Raw genomic sequence first — 15,149 nt, 5'->3', positions numbered from 1 at the left:
CACAAATTGGTGAATGTGGCACACTGACTCCTTGTTTCATATAAGTATTTTCCCAGATGTGCAGTAAGGGGCTCTAGATATACTATTACAGTGGTTCCCAAACTTTTTTTGGTAGGCCCCCCTTTGTTTTACAAGAAAAATGTGATTATTCATTGTCATCTTTAACACTAAGGAATTAAAGTAGGAAAAAAACGTTGCATAAGCTGCTTTTATATAAAACACATCATAAATGTAAGTTATGTTTGTCCGAGTGAGATCCCAGCAAGGTTCAAGGAATACAACTTACATATTTTTGTAGTTCTGTAAATACAGATTACACGGTGTGATTGCACTGCGGTGCAATCAAAACATAGTACTATACTGCATTAGGATTTTCATAGCTAGAAGTGCAGCTGAAACTATGTTCAGAATGTCAATTTTTTAGATCATGTGCTCATGAAAAACTGAGAAAATCCATTTTTTATTCCTAAAAGGACTTTTTTTAAATACTGTATTCAATAAATATGTATTGTATGCAATTTAAAATGTATTTTCTATTATCCAGTTTTTATCTGATTTAATCCCATTGAAAATAAAATCAAACACAGTTCTTGCAAAATGTAATTTGCTTTAAAGATAGAGCGGGGCTGTGTTTATTACTACAGGGCAGAATTTGCCTTGTATTAATTTCTGTTGTCTGTAAGGATATTCTTGACATTTCCCCCCCTTGTATAATCATGCCCAAAGGATATACATGGCACCACCAAAATGATGTATGAGTGAGTGAACTCGTCCTGAGTTTTCCTGTAATAGCCATAGCTGTGAAAATCATCAATCACACATGAGAACAAACACCAGTTTCAGCTGAGGTTATTCTTTGTATTTGATATATATAATCTGCAGGGTATGAGTTTCATTTCATGCAAGTGTGTACGTGTGTACATGTATGTATGCGTGTAGGAGTGTAAGTCATTGTATAAGTCACAGTGGTGTGACGCCTGTGTGCTTTAGATACTGTTTCTACATTTCACTCATATCCAAGTCACCTTTAAACTAAAAACTGTATATAAAAGATGGGCACAACCACTGTGACATTACTCATGGGTTTGTGGATATTTTAAGGGCAGTATTGACTGACAATGACTTTTTTTGTTTTTGTTTAGTTTTTTTTTACTGAGAAGCTAACATTAGCTGGTAGCATTCCATGCTAGTCGGTTCTGTTTAGACTCATACATGCCAACCCTCCCAATTTTTCCGGGATAATCCCAAATTTCAGTGCCCCTCCCGTAAATCTCTCGGAGCCACCATTCTCCCGAATTTCTCCTGGTTTTCAACCCGGACAACAAAAATAAAAAAACACATGCCAGAATTCATAGCGCGGCCCAGCCAATTCCAGTTTCCAACAATAGCGGCAGCTACTTAGTTTTAATATTACTCATATTACTCTTTCTGGGTCGCAAAATAAACTTGTAGCATATTTTCAGGCGAGAATGTAGCTGTGTAAACTTCAAATATCTGAGCCGGGGAGAACAGTGAACTCCCGGCACATCGTTTTCAAACCCCCGCGGTCTTTCGCTACTCAGGTTAAACATGATATATATAAGTCACTTAGATAACCTAAAAATGTTATTGTTTGACTTTTTTCAGTGTTTCATTTGTTCCTGAGTAAATCAGGAACAAATGATTTTGAATGTCTCCCTAATTCTGAGGTCTCAAGGTTGGCAAGTATGTTTAGACTACCATGGAATGCTACAAGCTAATGTTAGCAATGCTAGAATTTCCAAAGCCTGTATGTACGGGGGGCAGTTGCTGCTGGCTTTTGGCTTCATCATTTCACATCCTGTTGTCAGATTTCAGCTTCAACATGATTGGCTACTGTGTATTTGTGGTACAGGTCCGACTGGCAGAGGTGGAGCAGGCATCGCTGATGTCAGAGCAGCTGTCCGACAAGTCATCGTCTCCAGCTCTGCCTGATGACCTGAGTTTGGATGAAAACAGCAGCTACCAGCTGCTGGTCAGAGACAGCCAGGTATTCTCACACTTACACACCAACACATATGAACATATTCTGTGCTTGCTTGCATCTCTCCCACTTGTATTAAACACATGATACACAAGTAATACACAAACACACCAGTAGTGTGGTGACTCTTACAGAAAGTCAAGCTGAGACGGTTCCCTTTACATATTTTTGGGATTAACAGTACTGGTAAGCTCATTTCAAACTGTATACTCAGTTTAATCTAGAGTAATGCATTATATTCTGTAAAATCACATTCATAGTCTGCGTCCTGTGAGGAACACATATCTTTTTTAAGCTGTTAATGATCTCACTGTGTGACATATTTATCTATCAATGTGTACAGAGGATTAGAAATATTAATGAAAAGCGTGTTGGCTGTTTAAAGTTACTAGTATTTTCTTGCTAATCTGAAAGTGATAGCTGAGCCTGCACATGTTCAACTTGTCTGTTTTGATATGTCGACGTTTATTTCATGTCTCTTTTCTATCTTCAAGTTTATCCTTGCTATGGTGCTAAAGGAGTTATTTAAAATGTTTTTCTTGGCCAAGGCGATCAGTAAGGAAAAACATCTATTTGCTGATGCTAGCAACCATGAAATTAACCCTGATAAGTGGGACAGAAATGAACATTAGCTCTAATCACTCATGCCTACACACACACACAGGTAAAATCATGTCATCATAGCCCTTAGGTCTTGCTAATCATTATTAATGACTATTTACATTCTTTACTGCCTAATTAAAACACATGCCTCGCACTGTGCTTTTGACATGGGCACATGGGAGTTTGTACGTATGTTTTCCTGTGTGTGTGTGTGAGTTCGTGAGCATGTCTTTTATATCTCCATCATCACATGAATGCTTCGCTCTCAGCTCACCGACGTTCCACCTGGTCTGTTTCATCCCTGTGGTATTGAAGGCCAGCTCATTTGATCCAGTTTACAACCAACAACAACAGCCAAGCAATTTGAAGCTTTGAAGCCTGCCGTTACTTTCTTTTAACCACCTCCAATTTTAATCAGACTTGTATAGATGGGACATGAAAAGGGAGCTTTTTGAAACTGAAAAACAAATGCTACTCAGATTTCCATTATGATAAGGTGAAATGAAACTCCTCAGTTTGGTGTCTCTCTTGCTCCAGTGAACATCAGTGCGCCTGGATATTTATTCTTTCTAGGTAATTTTTTCCCATCTCCACTTTCAGTCAATCTTCTCCTTTCAAATTCTGCTCTTATTTTCTTCATCTTTCTTTCAGAGGGGCAGCAGTGACTCCCGCAGTTCGGAAGAGTTGCCCAGACAGGCGGGTTACAGAGGGCTTCGTCCCTCCAGCTCAGGAAGCGAGGAGGGTGTTCAGGGGCTGTTTGAAGTGGGCATCCATCATCAGTGCAATCCTGCCTCACCGGAGCAGAAAAGCCCTGCACATGACAAAGGTACTGGCATAAACAAGATGACAGCGCAAGATCAAGGAAGCTGCATGTAGCTCGTAGTGTCCTTCAAAGTGACTACATGTGTGACATACTCAGTGGTAAAATCTACTGGCTTCATGATTTCCAAATTATTTAAAGTACACTGTACTGTATGTGTAGTTACAACTCATCACTTGTCAAATATTTGCCTTTATTTTCTGTATTTTTATCATTTTTTTCTGTATGTAAACTGTGGATTCGTTTTAAAAGTTTCAGGGGTTTTATAAAATAACAAGAAGCAGCAACGCTGAGCTGCCTGTGAAGAGCTGCAGGCAACAAGATGCTCATCTCTAACTTTTCATTCCACCTGCTCCGTGCTATCGACCGCAAATTTGCTCATGCTGTTTACGCCGTGAAACAAGACTGCAGTCCTTCATGGCGCGTTACAAAATTATTGACTGCTTCTTTAAAAATGTTCAACTTTGTGCAGCAGTGCTGTAAATAGATAAAGCAGTTACTCTGTAATTCTGACTGAGTAGCTGCACAACGGGAAGCACTGGGAATTCAGGGAGGTGCGCTTTTACATCACAGCAGTTTTTCAAAAAATATTTGTTCTTTTACACGTAAAGTGATAAACACCTTGAGAGAGAGAAAGTGAGTGGTAATGCATCTCTACCACCAAAAAAGATCAAAGTTGCAAAAAAAACCTTTCTGTTAATTTCTGTTAATAGTTTTCAATTATTAAATAAGAGACTGCCAAGCATAGTCTAAAAAATAATCGTTCTGTAAATCCTACCTTTGTAGATTGTTTTTCATCCAAATGGTTCAATGTAATCTTTCATACACACAAAACACAAAGCAAAAAATAAAGAGTAAAATCAACGGACATATGAGCTTCCTTTATCACACTTATCTGTGCTCTTTCTGACCCTCATTGGTATCAACCACTATGATTTCATTAAGACATGGCTTTGGCATTGATGTTAACATTTATAGAAAAGTAAGACTTTTTTACTCGACATCTCTCACATCCTGCATAGTTGATCGACTTCCACTGCAGTTAAAGAAGTGATCGATGAAGCCAGACATAAGGCAGACAGATATGCTAATGAATGACAAGTTAAGGTGCAATTCAACATTGAACACCCCCTGTAACATAACTGCCATCACCAGAACAGACATACTAACTCAGAGGGTCCATTCCATTAATTATTAACCCTCTTACTTACTTATTTAAAATATTTATTCCTAAATGCTCAGATTGGGAGATGAAATGTTTTCACTCCACCTTTAATTTTTCCAAATATGTCTGTGATGTTTGGATGCTCAAGGTCTAATTTGAAATAGAATCCCGTTACAACTTTAATTTCAAGACGATATATCCCTGTGAGAAACTCTCATCTATCTTGAAAATGTAAAAATTGTGTTTGCAGAACAGACAAAATGCAACTTTATCTATATACTTTATATATATATATATATATATATATATATATATATATAAAAAAAAACACCCAGCACGCCCCTGCGGGCGGTTTATCCTTCAAGCTCGGGTCCTCTACCAGAGGCCTGGGAGCTTGAGGGTCCTGCGCAGTATCTTAGCTGTTCCCAGGACTGCGCTCTTCTGGACAGAGATCTCCGATGTTGTTCCCGGGATCTGCTGGAGCCACTCGCCTAGCTTGGGAGTCACCGCACCTAGTGCTCCGATTACCACGGGGACCACCGTTACCTTCACCCTCCACATCCTCTCGAGCTCTTCTCTGAGCCCTTGGTATTTCTCCAGCTTCTCGTGTTCCTTCTTCCTGATATTGCTGTCATTCGGAACCGCTACATCGATCACTACGGCCGTCTTCTTCTGTTTGTCTACCACCACTATGTCCGGTTGGTTAGCCACCACCATTTTGTCCGTCTGTATCTGGAAGTCCCACAGGATCTTAGCTCGGTCATTCTCCACCACCCTTGGGGGCATCTCCCATTTTGACCTCGGGACTTCCAGGTTATACTCGGCACAGATGTTCCTGTACACTATGCCGGCCACTTGGTTATGGCGTTCCATGTATGCCTTGCCTGCTAGCATCTTGCACCCTGCTGTTATGTGCTGGATTGTCTCTGGGGCATCTTTACACAGCCTGCACCTGGGGTCTTGCCTGGTGTGATAGACCCCAGCCTCTATGGATCTTGTGCTCAGAGCTTGTTCTTGTGCTGCCATGATTAGTGCTTCTGTGCTGTCTTTCAGTCCAGCTTTGTCCAGCCACTGGTAGGATTTCTGGATATCAGCCACCTCCCCTATCTGCCGGTGGTACATACCGTGCAGGGGCCTGTCCTTCCATGATGGTTCCTCGTCTCCCTCCTCTTTCTTGGGTTTCTGCTGCCTGAGGTATTCACTGAGCACTCGGTCAGTTGGGGCCATCTTCCCAATGTATTCTTGGATGTTCGTTGTCTCATCCTGGACTGTGGTGCTGACACTCACCAGTCCCCGGCCCCCTTCCTTCCGCTTAGCGTACAGCCTCAGGGTGCTGGATTTGGGGTGAAACCCTCCATGCATGGTAAGGAGCTTTCTTGTCTTTATGTCAGTGGCTTCTATCTCCTCCTTTGGCCAGCCTATTACCCCAGCAGGGTACCTGATCACGGGCAGGGCGTACGTGTTGATGGCCCGGATCTTGTTCTTACCATTCAGCTGACTCCTCAGGACTTGCCTGACCCTCTGCAGGTACTTGGTGGTTGCAGCTTTTCTAGCGGCCTCTTCATGGTTCCCATTCGCCTGTGGGATCCCCAAGTACTTGTAACTGTCCTCTATGTCTGCAATGTTGCCTTCTGGTAGTTCAATCCCCTCAGTTCTGACTACCTTCCCTCTCTTTGTTACCATCCGACTACATTTCTCCAGTCCGAACGACATTCCAATGTCATTGCTGTATAGCCTGGTAGTGTGGATCAGTGAATCGATGTCTCGTTCACTCTTGGCATACAGCTTGATGTCATCCATGTACAGGAGGTGGCTGACAACTGCTCCGTTCCGTAGTCGGTATCCGTAGCCAGTCTTGTTAATGATCTCACTGAGGGGGTTCAGGCCTATGCAGAACAGCAGTGGGGACAGAGCATCTCCTTGGTAGATCCCGCACTTGATGGTGACTTGTGCTATGGGCTTGGAGTTGGCCTCTAGTGTTGTACGCCACATCCCCATTGAGTTCCTGATGAAGGCTCTTAGGGTCCCATTGATCTTGTACAATTCTAGGCATTCCAGTATCCAGCTGTGGGGCATTGAGTCATAGGCCTTCTTGTAATCAATCCAGGCAGTGCACAGGTTGGTCAGTCTGGTCTTGCAGTCTCGGCTGATTGTTCTGTCTACCAGTAGCTGGTGTTTTGCGCCTCTGGTATTCTTGCCAATTCCTTTCTGTGTCCCGCTCATGTATTGACCCATGTGCCTGTTCATCTTAGCCGATATGATGCCTGACAGGAGCTTCCATGTAGTACTGAGGCAGGTTATTGGTCGGTAGTTGGAGGGGACCGGTCCCTTCTTGGGGTCCTTGGGGATCAGGACCGTCCGGCCTTCAGTTAGCCATTCCGGGTGTCTCTCGTTAACTAGCAGCTGGTTCATTTGTGCTGCCAGACGCTCGTGGAGTGCAGTCAGCTTCTTCAGCCAGTAGGCGTGAACCATGTCGGGCCCTGGTGCTGTCCAACTCTTCATACTGGAGACCCTTTCTTGGATATCTGCCACTTTGATGGTTACTGGACCCTGTTCAGGGAGGTCGCTGTGGTCTGCCCTCAGATCCTCTAGCCACTGAGCATTGCCGTTATGGGTTGCATCCTTCTCCCATATGCTCTTCCAGTATTGCTCCGTCTCCAGCCTTGGTGGTGCTGTTCTCTTATTGTTCCCTTGCCACTGAGAGTACACCTTTGCTGGTTCTGTGGAGAACAGCTGGTTTATTCTCCTGCCTTCTATCTCTCTGGTGTACCTCCTCAAGCGGCTGGCCAAGGCTGTGAGTCTTTGCTTGGCAGTTTCCAAGGCCTCAGGTATGGACAGCTTGCTGTATTTCTTAGGCACCCTATTTGTCGCACCTTTCTGCAACTCCGTTAGTTGGCTAACCTCCCTCCGTGCTACTTTGATCTTGCCCTCTAGCCTCCTTCTCCATGGAGGGTACTGCCCCTTGTCGCTGTTCAACTTGTAGCCAAGCATCTCACTGATCACTGTTGCCGTATTGTAGATGAGCTTGTTAGTGTCGGTAATCGTGGTTGTAGGTATTGCCCGTAGTGCTGCATTAACATCATCTAGCAGACCTTCTGAGGGTACTTCACGTAATCTTGGTAACCGGCTACGGGGGATCCAGGTTTCAAGCTTGGCCATGATCCTATTTTTCAGGTCAGTTCCTCTCGCACTCAACGATCCTTCTCCTATCGCACTTGGGGCTATGTACCCAATCTCGGGTGATGATATCTCCCCCCTGACCTGGCGTCCTGACTCCTCCTTGCCGTAGCATTTGTGTTGTACCTCGTCAATCTCTAGCTGTGAGAGCAGTCCCTTCTTTCGAATGTTGGAACACTGAGCTACTAGTTGTTTCACCGTCATTGTGGATGTTGGGTATCGAAGAATCCATAGGTCCCTCATCCTATTCATGTAGCCCCTTCCGCCAGGGTTACTTGCGTAGTAGCATTCCAACAATGCCCTGTTTTCGTCTCTTGCCCACCGCTGCCTTCTTGTTCCAGTAGCCCACTTTTCGTCAGGGTGCCCTGGTTCCTCAACACCTGACGCAGACCTTGTTGATCCGGGCGACGTCCGAGCCGGCATGCCTTCATATTTATCTGTCTCGCTCATGTCTGCGGTAGGCTTGCTTAGCATAGGGGGTCTAGCCTTAGGACCCTTACTGGATACAGACGCCCCAGGCTGGAATCGAACTTGCGATCCTCTGTTCCAAAGGCGTGTAGTCTAACCACTACGCTATCCAGCGTAGTGGTTAGACTACGCAGCGTAGTGGTTATATATTAGTTTATTAAAGTGTGAAAGACATTTAATTGCTTCCTGATAACTTTTAACTTTGAACAGTTCATTGTACTAACTGTATTAATGTCTTTTTGTTCATTTTTCTTATAATATGGTGCAATAACATTTTTAATTAAGTAAGAAAAGAGGTGCCCTGAATGAGGTGTTCAGAATTTAATTTCCGAACAAAGATTACCATCAGATACTTAACCCCACATGGTGGTGTTAGCAGAATGTACAATGAGGTGTGACATTCTGTCGTTTGGCTCGTTACCCTGAAGCTGAAATAATAGTTTCTTCTTCATTTAGATTAAGGACACGTTGAGCCATCAGATCACTAACTTGTAAAATGGTTGTGAAGATAAAATATAAAGTTTTGTCCATGTTAAGGTGGAAAAATTGAGCTATATTTAAATATATGTGATAATATATTTTAATTCTTTATACATCACTTTCTATGTTGACAATAGAAGAATAGTCTTTTGTAAGTTATAAGATTAGAGCTTTGACCAATTAATCACAAGTTTAACCTTGAAGACTTTGGTGGATGAAGCCAAGTTTTAATGGAATATTAACATGACCCTGCTCTACACGTCCACAATATTTGATCAGAGTTCATTTAAAACTTCGAGCATGACAAAATGACGCACACACATACAAAAGCTACCAAAAACATAACCTCCTTGGCTCAAGGTAGAAATCTTTTTGGGGGGTCTTGCAGCGTAGCCAGTGAGTATCCAGGCCAAGACTTCCATTGGTCAGTGTTCACAAATGTCGATGTTCCAAACAAAAGCTTAGAAAAAACTAAACTGCAGGAAATGTCTGATGGTTTTGAGGTTGGACTTCAGTAAAAGGATTCTTTTGCTCTCCACTGTGATTTTTTGCATGCAGCCAAAACCTGCTACAGCATGATGAGTCATTATAGTAACAAAAGTTTCCTTCATTGCGTAAAAATTCTGCAATTGATGCGTCAACATTTGTTTATAGAGATTGTTTGCAATGTGGTGGAAACATAGATAAGACGGTCTAAACATTCATTGAATATTTTGTCACTTTTCTGTGAGGAAATAGTGATTGACTGGAACAAATCCTGACACTGCTGAGTAAGTGTGGGGAATCACTTTGGCTGACATCCTTATGAAGGAAACAAGGACAGGAAATCATACAGAAAAAGACTAAATCTATCCAGAGACAGAGAACAATTCCCGAGTATTCACAACTGCCTCTGTGGTGGTTACCACTCCTGTCTCTACAATAAAAGATGCAGAGAGAGAGGCAGACTTACAAAGTGATAGCAATATGAGTGTCAATGCCACAGCTGGATTAAACTGCAGCCTTCCCTTTACAGATGATGATGGAGGAAGCTGCAGTGGAGGTGCTCGTGAAACTTCACCAGTCTTGCATCTACCGGCAGATTTCTTCCACCCAGCTGCTGCAGCTCATCCAAACAGTCCTGGAAACAGCGTAAGCCCAGGAGACAGACGGCCTTCCAGGTCGGCCTCCCCAGCCTCCTGGGCGTCCCTCCGCTCACCCAGAGCCAACAGCAGGCCGTTGGGCTCCCAGGTATTACGAGCAGATGAATGGATTCGTTTGTGTCTGTATGGCTGGCTGAACAGACGACATCAGCATTGCTGTGCAAAACATCAGTGACACGATAGAACGCAGTATAAACGTGTCCTTTATGTCAATGCTCGGCGATGTCATGCAGAGGTTGTTGAGAGGCAGACGTGTTTGTGAGACTGAATGAGAACATCTGGGAACCGAAAACTGTAACACACATCACACCAGGGATGTCAAACTCATTTTACGTCATGGGCCACATACGTAGAGTCCACACTGATCTTACCTGGGCCCCTTTCTGTCAGGGGAAAGATGTTTAACTACATGTTTCATAAAGTTTTTGTTAATTCACATAATTTTTTTTAAACTTCTCTGTTATTTAGCTGTTTATCTACGACTGAATTCCTTGAATTTAGCATGAATACATGACCCAATATGGCTCTTTATGAAGAGGTAGACAGCTTGTCAGTAGGCCAGATTGAAGTCTTTGCTAGGCTGACACCCCTGCCTTATATCATATAGTGACACTAGATGTTGGCCCTAGATATTGATTTGATGACATTGTTACAGCTGTGGGTGTAATAAACACTTGGAATCACTTTAGTTCATTAGAAATCAACACTTGAGTAGGAGTGGCACAGTTAGATGTGACACAGCAGCCTCTTCTGCGATCTATCAGTCAGAATCTAATTACTGCGCGCCAAATCGTGAATATACACGTATCACCACCCTCCACTGAAGTCCTACTGCAGTGTGGGACTCCAGAGAGTTTATTTAGTCATAATTAAAGCCAGCCTCTCTTCCATACTGAATCTAACACCTCCCCTATGCTGGCTCCTACGTGAAACAAACTCGAATGGGGGAGAAAAATAAAGCCCTTATTTTAGTTCTTGTTCCTTTTGTAACCATGGAGACAGATTTCTCTTTTCACCTCTACCTGTTTGGTTTGTTTAGCTCGTGCCTGAGTGGCTCTGTGATCCTCCGCTGCTACAGTAATGCTTTGCGGCGCTCAGCTAATTAGCCCGGCCAGCCCCGAGCCTGATACCGACTCGGCACTCGCTGTTGTGCTTGGCTCGCGCTTCTCACATTCTCCCGTGTCGCTTTTCTGTTTTCCTTTTTCTCCTCTCCTGGGTGATCCTCTCTATCCCTCTTTGCTTTGCGTTCGCTCCCTGCCTCTATGTTTCTGCTTTTTCGTAATCTCTTATTTTAGTACTGGCAGGATTAGAAATAATGACTAAATCCCTCCTGCATACAGACATATTGGATTAAACAAACGCTTCCCCCAAACTCAGGGCGGGGTCCTTCAAGCAGGGGGAATTACAAGCGAGGTGGTTTCACGGTTTCATATTATTAGGACTTCTCTGAAATTGGTTAACCGAGAATGAGTTCAAACCAATGTGTTGTCGTCCCGGGGCAGATCCTTCCTTTCCTGTTGCACAACTGTCCTTAGGTACTGGTCACAGTAACATCAGCCAATAAGAGCTGGTTTTCTTTTCTTTATTGGTGTTTTACTTCAATGTTATCTAGGTAACAATAGCTCCAGGAAATTCAGAATTTTTGGGATCTGAACTTGTATCTTGACATGAAGCGATGATGAGCTGGTCCTGATGTTTTCACACGGATTACATGTGTCCGATGTGTAAAGGCATTAAGCTGTAACTGTAAATTCGTCTGTGTTTTTGTTATTTTTTTTCTTTTTGGTTTTTATCTAAATTCTTATCCTCTCTTCCAGCACCCGTCCCACAGTGACTCCTCTTTGGCCACAGCCAGTTCAGAGGGCAGCCTGCAGGCAGCACTGGAAGAAGGGCTGAGCTTCAGCGTCTCCTCACCTCGATATCTGGATCTCCCCACACCCCACCTCTGCCCTGTCCCCAGCCACCCCTCGCAACGCCAGACACCGACTACAGGAGACCAGGGCTGCTCTTTACTAAAGAGACACAGTACTCCTTTGACCCTCCAAGCCACCCGGAGGCACCAGAGGAGCCAGAGCAGCAGCAGAGGCGGCAGCACCAGCCCCGGTTGCCCCCAGCAGGACTCCGTGGACCCGTCAGATGAGGACGTTGGCACGGGGACAAACCGGGATGACTGCCGTCAAACCTTCAGCAGCGAGCACCTGTCAGAAACACTGAACAGTCTCTCCCTTACGTCACTGTTTACCCCGGACTCTTTGGCACCCCCGCTGGTGAAGAAATGCAACAGCACAGGGTCTCTGGACCTAACGAATCTGTCTGCCCGGAGTAAAGATGGCCACCACTTTCATGGCATACACGTCCATGGTTTCTTATCCAACCCCTTGACAGAGGGAATGGCAAGAGGTGAAGAGCAAGACATCACAGGCCTCAGCATGAAAAGCAGGCGTCAGACCGCAGACACATGCTCCAGGAAAAACAGATGAAACACTTGTTGCCTCTCTGTAGTGGAACTCTTTAACCATTTGCATTTCTGGACCTTGAACAGAACAGGGAGAGATTTTTAATACACGTCCTGTGAACCGGAATCTGAAATTCTCTCTTGTCTTTATTAAATCATTCGTTCTCTCTCTCTCTCTGTTTAGGATCAGTCATTTCTCAAAAGATTCCAGTCGCTTCTGAGTTTTAGCATCATTTCTCTTACACAGGATATACGATTGCTCTTTGCTAGGTCTATACAATAATGTCAAGGAGCTCAGCTTTTGTGTTAACAGGACTGAGCCTTTGAGATGTGGCAGATCCTGGGTTTTATATTATAGCCATCTTGAGAGAATATTCAGAAAGCCATTACAGAGACAGCCCTGAAAATTGCAGTGATTTGTGAACATTACAAAGGCGGTGTTTTCTAGACGAAACTGTTAAGAAGTTCAATCCTCTCTAAGGACCGGGTTCACTTTACTCAATGCGGCCTGAACCATTGTCCAAAAACCCTGTTGTCAAAATTGGACGGATGGCAAACTCGGAAGCTTCTTTTGAGGAAGAACTGAACTTTGTACAGTTTTCTTTTCGTGTTTTTTTGTAATGTCCATGGCTAATAGTAGCATCAACCTTTTTTTTCTTTGGAAGATTTGGCGGGTGATGGAAAAGTTGTCTTTTGTTTTGTTTTTTCCAACTTCAACATTTTGAAGTTGCGTGAATGTACCCGCTTCTGTCTCCATTTGTGAGAAAGAGGGAGACCAAGACAAGCAATGAGCCTGGCCAGTCTGAACAGTGACAGATGGCCTCTTTGAAAAGAAGAAGACTGTGAATGCTGCTGAGAATGCGTGTGGGTAATTCATGGAAGCATTGGCCACTTTCAGAGTGGACTCTGTATTTTTTGCTTTCTGCACACCCATGAAAGGGCTAAAATGTATTTAAGTGTAGACCTGGGCCAAATACAATTGACAAATAATCTTTTGCTACTATACCTAACACCACGTTTGACAATGGCACATCCATTCCTTAATCAGACCTCTCTGATGCTAGTAATGTAAAACAGCTTTGAAGCTAAAGTGAGCACTGACTTGGGAGACTGGAAGTTGGATGCTAAGTTAAATGTCTTTAAGACTTCCAAGCACCAGCTTCCTGCTGACCACTGAATCAGAGCCTATAGAAGTATACTGAGTCATACCAAAACAAAAGAAGATTTCCAAAAATTGAAGTTAATCTGATTGGTTATCTGATAAACTTTCAGGATGATAACTAAGTCCCAAAAGCCCCGTCTGTCTATACAAGTCAGTGTCCCCAACAACACACAGTTCCTGTTCTGGCCAGCAACCATATTAATGTTACAAGATGCTCGTCTGCACAGTGAAAGTGTATGCCACATCCAGCCGATTGACCTCCTACAGCTGGTACTCGTTTGCACTGCTGCTGCTCCTGGTTTGGACGCACAAACAACTGAAACATTGTGGAAAAACATGGTCAAGTAATATTAATGCGATGTTCCAGATGTACACCACACTCAAGTAAACTGGTCGGGACTCCAGTGAACCTCATCAGTCATACTGCACTGTGTCCTGGGTGTGTGTATAAACGTTGGTAGTAAGTGTAGTGAGTGTGAACGTAGCAAAAAAAAGAAAACTTTGAACTTTTGGCTGGCATAGGCTTGTTAAGTTGTACTTTGAACAAAGTGTCTATCTTTGGATAGGCTCTGCTTTTGTACCCGCAGCCTTAGCCCGCTGACACGCAGCCACCTCTTCAGTTCTATTATTGTCACGAGTACAGGCCCTTGTTTGAGTGCCCTGTGGCAGGGCTAATCACTAGGTTGGTAACACGTCAATAGACCGTCCCTCGTTTGAGTCACCCAGAAGCACTCCTGTTTCAGTCTGAAACAAAAGAGCACCTATTGTCTTATACGTGCGTGCTGTTCTCTGGGCCGGGTGTTGGCATTTGAAGCAAACCAGACGAGATTTAACGCAGTCTTTAAATCCTTCCGCCTGTTTTAAATGTACCTGAGTCTCTCAGTAGTGGAGCAGGCTGCCTGGCATGTGCATGGGAAACCCAAGGGATGGTTTCTTCTTAAAGAGTCGGTGTACAGATTAGCGGGAATTCAGCAAATGGAAATCACTGTTTTGTTTGCTGCTTTAAACCCAAATGTTTATTTGACTCAGGTCTGCTTGAGTGTAGCAAGACAGTAGAAAAAAAATATATACTATGACAAGCAATGTGGTCCACGTGGATGTAGTTTGAGCACATGTTTGTAATTTTATCAAATTGTGATGATCATCATAGAATAAATCCCGAGCAGGTAGACCTCAGGTGGACCTACATGCACCTCATGCATTGCATCAGCACATATAGCACACACACACATCCTGAAGCACATACACACACACGCATATCACACAAAGATGTCAGCGTCAAAACACTGCAGGATGCTTCTGTGGCTGTTTGAGAAGAGGCAGAAGAAACCTCGGTGTTTAATCTCTTTCTCTACTTTGTCTTCATTCCCCTTCTTACTCCCATCCAATCCTATTATCTCCTTTCCACAAGAAGCCAGAGTACTAAATGACTATTGACTACCCACCTCTAATCGAGATATGCAATATGCTACAGTAGATGTACAGTTAGATGTATGGGATTCATAGAGGTAGGCAATATGGTGAGAGAAGATTATATTTATGAATTCATGTATTCGAATAAAATGTCACCAAGATTCAAAGGTCACTGAAAGGATGATGTATTCATGTATTCCAGAGTGTGTGTTCTCTCTTTTTTCCCTCCATCTCCTCGACACGGTTTTCTTTTTCCCAAATG

The 15,149-nt window shown here is 43.6% G+C and overlaps 1 protein-coding gene across 2 annotated transcripts in view; it reads left to right on the top strand.

Annotated features, from left to right (window-relative positions):
* Positions 1-12,337, top strand: part of LOC146630072 (voltage-dependent T-type calcium channel subunit alpha-1I-like) — a 222,776-nt gene extending 210,439 nt beyond the window's left edge. For both annotated transcript variants that reach the window (XM_085356770.1, XM_085356771.1), the window contains 4 exons: positions 1,874-2,008; positions 3,257-3,431; positions 9,731-9,945; positions 11,675-12,337. In XM_085356770.1, the coding sequence (XP_085212896.1) occupies positions 1,874-2,008; positions 3,257-3,431; positions 9,731-9,945; positions 11,675-12,337 (1,188 nt within the window). The remainder of the gene's footprint in view (positions 1-1,873; positions 2,009-3,256; positions 3,432-9,730; positions 9,946-11,674) is intronic.
* The last annotated feature ends 2,812 nt before the right edge of the window (positions 12,338-15,149 follow it).

This window comes from Diplotaxodon limnothrissa, linkage group LG6 (assembly GCF_057381915.1).
Source record: "Diplotaxodon limnothrissa isolate DT_005_m linkage group LG6, D_limnothrissa_male_GT1.1, whole genome shotgun sequence".
NCBI classification, from domain to species: Eukaryota; Metazoa; Chordata; class Actinopteri; order Cichliformes; family Cichlidae; genus Diplotaxodon; species Diplotaxodon limnothrissa.
This window is presented reverse-complemented; position numbering and strand designations above follow the sequence as displayed.